The sequence below is a fragment of the Phodopus roborovskii genome, unplaced genomic scaffold, assembly GCF_943737965.1.
Source record: "Phodopus roborovskii unplaced genomic scaffold, PHOROB, whole genome shotgun sequence".
Taxonomy (NCBI): Eukaryota; Metazoa; Chordata; class Mammalia; order Rodentia; family Cricetidae; genus Phodopus; species Phodopus roborovskii.
In genome coordinates, this window is record NW_026126636.1 from 15,486,933 (window position 1) to 15,495,519 (window position 8,587).

The 8,587-nt window shown below is 45.4% G+C and overlaps 1 protein-coding gene and 1 long non-coding RNA gene across 2 annotated transcripts; both read left to right on the forward strand.

Moving 5' to 3' along the window:
• Window positions 1-1,895: 1,895 nt before the first annotated feature.
• Window positions 1,896-7,643, forward strand: LOC127238697 (leukocyte immunoglobulin-like receptor subfamily B member 3A). The gene is made up of 6 exons (XM_051207365.1): window positions 1,896-1,911; window positions 4,574-4,894; window positions 5,609-5,911; window positions 6,213-6,263; window positions 7,075-7,191; window positions 7,505-7,643. Exons 1-6 carry the CDS (start codon window positions 1,896-1,898, stop codon window positions 7,585-7,587), a joined length of 891 nt encoding a protein of 296 aa, XP_051063322.1. The 3' UTR covers window positions 7,588-7,643.
• On the forward strand, window positions 3,716-4,457 carry LOC127238699 (uncharacterized). Its single transcript, XR_007835935.1, has 3 exons — window positions 3,716-3,793; window positions 3,966-4,001; window positions 4,180-4,457. It is a non-coding gene; the product is annotated as an uncharacterized LOC127238699 (long non-coding RNA).
• Window positions 7,644-8,587: the final 944 nt, after the last annotated feature.

The window sequence follows — 8,587 nt, forward strand, 5'->3', positions numbered from 1 at the left end:
TTCTTGGGCACTCTAACCATGAAGAGTTAATAATACATTGCTTGGGGCATGCCAATATACCCAGACTAGCTTGGGGATTTTAATTTGGTGTCTGTGTAGCCACAAGAGCAACCAGCCAGAGAACAGGCTGTCATATGCCTCTAGAGTCGTAAAAATTGGGTTATGGGGTTGATGAGTAAAAATGGTCATGAAATGTCAAAACTTGAGGGAAAATGACTGGAAACGACAACTCTAAAGATGAGAACAAGGAAGTGAAACACATGTCCAAGAACAACAGCAACAACAAAAATGATGTGACGTGTTTTGAAACAACATGAATGTATCCCTACGTAATAAACGCTGTATAAACGAAGAAGCACTCTGGCTGCTAGTCAGTCAGGCTGCAAGGTTCTCCTGATCAGCATGGCCTGGCCCACCTCCTTCCCTGACATACTCCTTACATCCCCTGCTGGGACCTGTTTCCCAGGGGATGTGCTTCTTCTCAGTCCATCTCTCCCAAAATGAAACTAAGAAGTGTCCCGTGGTGTGTGTGTGTGTGCGTGCGTGCGTGCGTGCGTGCGTGCGCGTGCGTGCGTGTGTGTGTGCATGCGTGCGTGCGTGCGTGCGTGCGTGCGTGCGTGTGTGTGTGTGTGTGTGTGTGTGTGTATGGAATCTGAGACTTCCTTTCCTCAGTACATCATTCCAGGCACAGATCGACCTCCTCATAGTTCTGCCTACTAAGCACCATCACGTGGACCTCAGAGGTAGCTGATGCTTGGAAAAGATGAAATTTGTATTCAACAACTTGTCTGAAGTATAAACATTAGATCAATTCACAAAATTTCTCTTTCCAGAGCAAATTACACCCTTTTATGAGTTATTTTTCTGTTTTTTTTTTTTTTATTAAATGGGTGTAGTGAGATAGTCCTTCTGTGGCACTGACCACGCCCATTGGGGGGTGGAGCCATGGGCGGAAGTGACCTGTGGAAGGAGGTCGGAGAGTCAAGCAGGATAAAGCTCTTGCTGGCAGGACTCCTACAGGAGAACATCGGGTGGAATTCCCTGGTGTTCATTTTTCTAGGTTGTAAGTTATTTCTCCCTGAATAAACATCTATTCGGCCTATTTGTTTATCCTGATCCTTATTTAACCTCAATAAATGGGCGTGATTATTGACAATACCACACATGTATACACTGCTCTCTGATTATTCCTATTCTTTCTTCTTTCATCTCCCTCCTCTCCATAGCAACTCTCATCTAATCCCTAATAATCCCATTACCTTGTCTGTGTCTTTCTGTTTTGTAGTTTCTCACCATTTTTTTAAACCAAAAATGACTATCTGAACATGTGTTTGGAACTATAGGAAGCTGGTGGGCTCAGTGGTGGGGTACACAACTAAAACCAGAGAGTTTCCTTCACCCACAGTTCATCACTAGTCAACAGCTCATGATCAAAGTATTTGTGTTATACCCAGAAGGTATCATTTGGCTTCCATTCTCCCAACCTTCTCATTCTTACAGTCTTTATTTTCCCCCTCCAATGATGTTCATATGTAGCGACATCCACCACAAATCTACAGAACCATGTCATCACTTATGAGGTCACTTATTCCACCAACAATCTCTATGTTTCAAGTCTTCACGTTGTGAGTCCTCCCAACAGAAAGCCAACTCAAACTTTTTCTCTGAATTCATAGACGTTGTCAAACTTTGATAACATTTACCATATGGTTCAGTTTACAGAGATAAGAAATATCCGTTGTGGCTGAGGGATTAGTTCTTATGATTCTTTTAAAAATACATTGTTTTCCTATATTTAAATTTGATTTACATCTCAATTCCAGTTCATTTAAATAGAATTTCATCACTTCCCCCCTTTCTAGCCCCTCCCAGATACCATTCCTCCAATCTCTACCATGTCCCTACTCTCAAGTTGATGACCTCCTTTTCTTGCTTATTATTGTTACATATATGTACATACACACACAAAGACACACACATACACACATATATACATATATATATATGTATGTATACATATATATATATGTCTTCAAGAACAAGTGTGTGTACAAATGTGTACAAATATGTATATGCAATCTACCGAGTCAGTCTGGTTTTGTTCTTTGTATATATATGATATAAGAATATCAATCCTGACCCAAAAAAGTCTCTGTTTACCTCAAATGGAGATCATCACAGAAATCAACAACTGGACACAATTCAGAGGTCAACAGATCATGGGAGTCCAGCCAGAACGGACAAGTCTATGTCACAGTTATGGCATCTGTAGCCCAGGAAATATCACAGAAAGATTATAAGAACCAGGAACTCTTCAGTAAAATAGTTTCTCCTAGAACTGTCTAGAGAAATGGCTTATTTCTAGACCTAAAATAACTAAGATCTAAAAAAGGAGTATCAATGAACATGTTCACGTGGAAGGGGCAAATTTTCATGGGGTCCAACGTTTAGGCAGAGAACTACAGGAAAATAATGGCCACTAGAAGAAGGAGAATCAACTTCTCTCAGGCATGAGCATTTCAATGCAGAGTTCCAAGTCCTTTAATTCCTCAGACATTACCAGTCTGCAAGTCTATCATTGTCTTACAAGAAGAGACATTCACTTTGGAATTGTATTACCAAAATGATATTACATTTTCTTGGTTTTAGTTTTTTATTTAAACAATGGACAAATAAACAGATATGTGTAGCTCTTACCCACCCCCCAAGAAGCTGTACTTTGCAGGAGTCAGGAAAGCTAAACCCATAATATCCCAACAATCTGTCTGCCTAAACAGGACCTGATCATGAACAGCACCTGTAGGTAAATATCACAGGGCACCTCCCCTAGACAAAGAACAGGCAACTAACGAATGTTGAAAGAATCAGTCTTTCCCAAGGATGGCCTTCAGTTTACCATTCAATACTAAATGGTGAGCCTTGAAATCTTGTCCAAAGAAACAACACAAAATGGAATCAGTAGGTTGTGTTTAGAAGCCATCAATTTGTGAGGAACCTGGTAGTCTTTGGAGGGAGGAAAGTAGAGGGGGCAGTATAATTTAACTTTCGAAAAGTTTTTATTCTGTAGGTAACATCCAAATTTGATTAAAAAAAAACAGTTCACAAATAAACTGAAATCTCAATGAGACAATATTATGCAAATAAAATATGTCCTCATATAGAACGGTAAAAAAATTAAAACAAAAACCTTTATCCTGATCTTAGATGAAACATTGCTAATAAGTGTATGTGTTTGAGATGTACGATCTGAAGATTTTATAAACACCTACCTTATGAATTCACTATCACAATCAATCTAACTAACATGTCCATCAACATAGTTTTCATTCTCTATGCTCATTTTCTTCTTGCAGTAAAGGGATTTAACACATGTTCCCTCTCCTGGTAGATTTTGTATTTGCGATGTAGTGCTTTTGTTACAGAAAGGGAAGTTTGCTGGCTACAGGGGACACGGATGCTGTTATATGGAAGGATGGAATTGGGAAAATTACATACCACCATTTCCTGAGTTTGAAGACTGTTGGGCTTTGTGAGGCTCTTCCTCAAAAGATTAGTTAGAGAATCTAGGTACTGTTTGAACTGTATCACTGGAGAAACCAAAGACAGTTGACTGGACATGGCAGTTCCTCTTCCTGTGAGGCTGCTGAAATGTGGTAAGTGGGAGAACCCACTGTAAAAGGCCACTCCCCGTGTGTCATCCCATCTGGCTGGGCATTGCCACCAACCATCTACAAGGTTGCAGCCACAGGAGGAGATTCCATGACTGGAACACTCACAGCTTTCCTCTGCCTTGGTGAGATGTGGAGGGGGGAGGGGTGGATAACAACCTACTGTGGGCGTGGAGACTTTACTCCACAGACAGGCATTGTTCTACCAAGACACCTCAGGAACAGAGAAGGCAACTGTGGACGGGAGGGCCTGCTCAGTCTTCAGGGACAAATGTCTCACAGGAAACTCTCTTCCAGGACTGACTCTGGGCCTCAGGAACCCAGTGCTCACATGTAAGTGCATCCTCGGGTGTCTCAGATCCTTCATCTTCACTGAGGACAAAGGAGCAATCTCTGGGCAGTGGGCATGGAAAACAGCCAATGTGGGCTGAGGCTGTGGAACTGATAAGGATCCTGGGGCAGAGTGTTGGGATCCAAAGCTTCCACGGCATAGCTACTGATTTCCTTGCAGGGGGACTTCCAAAGCCTACCATCAGTGCTAAGCCAGGATCTGTGGTTGCCAATGGATCTCAGGTGACCATCTTATGTGAGGGGGTCTCAGGCGTTCAGGGTTACTACCTTTACCAACACAGAAACCTAGGTTCCTGGCACAGAATGACCCTGATGAAGCCTGGAAATATGGCCAAGTTTGTCATCCCTTTTACTAAATGGTCCCATGCTGGGCGTTATTTCTGTTTATACTACAAGCCTCCCAGCTGGTCAGAGAAGAGTGATGTTCTGAAGCTGGTGGTGACAGGTAAGGGTTCCAACCTAATTTCTCACATTCAGAAAAGGGTCTGTCTCTTCTCAAGTGTGATCCTCTCCCACAGCTCGACAGTGTGGGCTATATGAGCCCATGTAATAAGTTACCTTCTCCTGCCTAGGGTACTTCTTCACAAAACCCGTAATATCAGCCCTGACAAGCCTTGTGGTTACTTCAGGAGGGAACGTGACCTTCCAGTGTGTCTCATTGGAGAGCTACAACAGCTTTATTCTGACGAAGGAAGATGAGAAGTTCTCCAGGCCCCAGGACTCGCAGCATATAAACTCTACTGGGCACTTCCGGGCTCTTTTCCATATAGGTTCTGTGACAGTCAGTCACAGAGGAATGTTCAGATGTTATGGCTATAAAAATAGTAGCTATATGTGGTCCAAGCCTAGCGACCCCCTGGAAATACGCATTGCAGGTGAAGTAGTTCCAGCAACTATATAATCATTTTTTTTTTATTTGAGGGCTATGAGCTCTGGTCCCTGAGGAATCCCATACAAGGAGAGTGTGAATGAAACTCCAGGTCTTGAACTAGTGTTTTGGAATGTTAAAGAAGTGGTACCTGAAGGGCATGATGGGAGGGGAGTTGATATATGGCAGGAATCATCTGTCTTCCTTCTGAGGCTGTCTAGGATTCCCTCCTTTCTGACCTAGCATGGCCCTATCCTGGCTTCTGGAGAGACACTAACCCATCAGTGTTTCTTTGATATCAGCTTCAATGGATTTATACCACCCAGGGAAGGGAAGGAGAAAATGACCTCTCCTGCCACCGTGGCCTACAACCCTAGAAGGGCACTTGAGCTGACCTTCGGTCTGAGCCCCATGAGTGCACCTGTCATTGTTGGCCGAGTATAGACATGGTACACACAGACTCTCTTCTGGGTGACCATACCCTGGTGTCCTCCTGGATACTCTGGTCACAAGTTAGGAGCCTAGCCAGTCCAATCAGAGGCCCCCGTTGTGCTATGGAAGTCCAGGTTGTGAAGGTCAGCATGAGGGGTATGTTCTCATTGAGCTGTAGATATAGAGATGAAGCTGAATCGCTGAGACCCAAGTTCTTCGAGACTAGCACTGGCAAAGCCTCAGCTCAGATCAAGGTGAGCCATCCCTCATCCATCCATCTTCTCTTTAGGGCAGCTTCCTGTCACGCCTACCCTCTCAGTGCACCCAGGCCCCAGAGTGTCCTCTGGAGAGAGTGTGACCCTGCTGTGTCAGTCATGGCGTCAAATGGACACCTTCCTTCTGTCTAAGGAGGGGACTGCCCACCCACCCCTGTGTTTGAGATCAGTGTTTCAAACTGGGCTGTACCAGGCAAAATTCTCCTTGAGGAATGTGACCTTTGTCTATGGGGGCACCTACAAGTGCTACAGCTCCAAAGACGTACTCCCCTACATGTTGTCCAAGTCCAGTAACCCTGTGGAGCTTGTGGTCTCAGGTGAGTGGTCTTTGGCCTCTCTGAACTGAAAGGCTAACTCATGGCTGTACAATTGAAACAGCTCTTAGCTGGAATATGAGTAATGGGAAATAGGGGGTCAGCCACATGGGGGATTCACCGCCCAATGTTGCAGAACCTAATCGTAGCCTTTCAAAGAATTCCCACCTTACCCCTCTATTGAAATATCAGAAAGTTTTAAATGGACAGCAGGAGACTCTTGGGTGGCAGATGTAAGACCATGAGAGAGCAAGTCTCCAGGCTTAGCCTCTCTCCCTCATACTCTACTTGACTTCTTTCCCAGAATCCTCTGAAGACCCCAACTCCTCATCCCAAGAGCCCATTCCAGCATCGGGTGAGTGTCACTGGCCTCTCTCTTGGGAGTTTGCTCCATCCCCCGCCAACCCTCAGCACATCTATACCTGGCTCCTATTGACTCAGTTTGTGTCCAAAGATGCAGGGGCCAAGCTGAGATCTCAGTAATGTCTTCAGCATCCCAGATCCTGGGATGCGTAAGGGGACATCCAGATAGAGAGGTTAGGAATCAGACTGGGAAGGAGCGGGTGAATGAGATAGAGAAAGAGTGCCAAGCCCTCCACCTGCCTATATCTCTCCAGCATGCTTTGGAACCTAGGCCATCCATCGCCCATAGCAATCCAAGCCCTGAGAATACGGAGAGTACTGTTGAGATGTAGGCTCTGGGGGGGGGGAGAGAAAATCAGAGGCTCAGTGCAGCCTCTTTTTGGAGACTCGGGTTTAGATAAGCCTTTATGCTGTCCCAGCTGTGAAGGGGACAAGCCCGGTCCACATTTTTAAAGTTTCTCCCCTGACATAGGAGACTTCCAGAATCTAATTCTACAATGGGGTTGTCCCTTCTGCCAGTCATAGTGGCATGTGAAAGGGCCCAGAGCAGGGTCATAGCAGGGAATTCAGGCTACTTCCCTCTAGCTCATGGGACTCGTCCTTGGTGTAAGGTGCAATGCCAGAAGTTAGATTCCCGGGCTTGAAACGCCAGATTTGCCACTTCCAGCCAGGCAGTCTGGCATACTGGTGGAAGGAATGAGCCCTCGTTGTATGTGCAAAGACCCAGCGGCATAGGTCTCGCACACAGTAGGTACTCAAGCAGGCAGCATGGTTCCTTATTCTTGATGTTGACCTTTCTCCAGGACTTGAAAGGTACCTGAAGGTTCTCTTTGGGTTATCTGTGGCTTTCCTGCTGTTGCTTTTTCTCCTCACCCTCCTCCTTCTCCAATGTAAGCATCAGGATAAACGCAGGAAAAAAGGTAAGTGGGTTTAAATATAGGTGACCAGGGTCTCAGAAGGTGGTGGGTTTCCCTATGTTCCATCCAATCAGGGGTCACGTCTCCAAGATCAGAGAAACCATCCAGACGGGGACAGATGAACTTAAAAGACACGTCTGTAAAATCTCAGATGAGAAAATGTAGTGTCAGTACCAGTCCAGATGTCAAGTTTTCTGTATGATTTTCCATCTCCTGGAACTTATTCCATGAGCTGTAAATGTCCCTTTTTTCTTTGTAGATGCCTGGGCTTAAGGGAACTCCACCCGCCTGTCTAACAATCTTCCCTGTCTTTCAGCCCAGAGAGAGGCCATTAGATTACAACTTCTTGCAGAACCTGTGGAGCCAGTAACTAGGGACAGAGGTCCTCAGAAGAGGTAACTTCAGACCAGAGACACAAGCTCCCACCTGCCTGACAGGGTTCACTTTGAAAAAAAAAAAAAATAGACGTCATCTTGTCTCCACAGTTCGATTTCAGCTTCTGCCATTCGTGAAGAAAACCTGTATGAGAGAAAGAAACTCCCGGGGAGAGAGATGCCCAAGGTCTCAGTTCACAGGGGTTCTGGAGAGGTTCTGGTGTCCAAACTCTGAGTAACTGAACTCCCACTACGGACACAAGATATCACTACACTCCCTGGCCTTTTCTCCCCAGTTATGCTTCACACACAGCCTGAGGATGATGTGGAGCTGGACTGTTGGATGAGGTCCCTGTCTCCATCTCCAGTGAGAAGACTTAGAGCCCAAGTTAGCCTAGAGGGCTTTTTTTTGTTCTCTTTCTCCTGTGGTTCAGCAACACCCAGAGATAACTCCTCCCTTCTGCAAGCACCTGCCTCCTGTGTGCTATGGCCTCGCTCTTTCCTGGTTTTCCTAGGACCACATAGCTACTCCTTCCTTTCCATTTCTGGCTTCTTGGCACCTGTCTGGTTGTCAACACGCTCCTAGGAATCTCAGAAGGTCACATGAATAAGTGCGGCCAGATGCTCCCAATACCTCCATTCACTTACTCACCCAGCTATTGCAAGAAACACCACCTAGACCTACCTGGCTCTCTTCAGGGGTTACAGTTAGAGCCAAGAGCAAATTCACTAGCTATGATGTGACAACATGCTAATAAATGCACAATGTATGTAGTACAAAGTGTTTGGGGAAACAAGGCAGAGCAAGGGGTGAGGTACAAAGACATCTAACAGATCAGCATCTGCAGCCAGGGGACTCAGCAAGGGCAAAGCACTGCAGCAGGAAGACAGAGTGTGTGATTGGAGGCAAGACAGCAAGGTTAAGAATGTCAGGGTTAAAGATCATGTGGTAGGGTTTCCCTAGATCCAAGAGGAAAAACGGGAAACGGCCTGTACGCTGGTCAGCGTCTTGGCTGTAAGGCAAC

Bases quoted from the DNA above. Each gene is read 5' to 3' on its own strand.
- LOC127238697 (XM_051207365.1), top strand. The intron at 6,264-7,074 runs GTGAGTGTCACT...ACCTTTCTCCAG, and splicing joins AGAGCCCATTCCAGCATCGG to GACTTGAAAGGTACCTGAAG. The intron at 7,192-7,504 runs GTAAGTGGGTTT...CCTGTCTTTCAG, and splicing joins GGATAAACGCAGGAAAAAAG to CCCAGAGAGAGGCCATTAGA.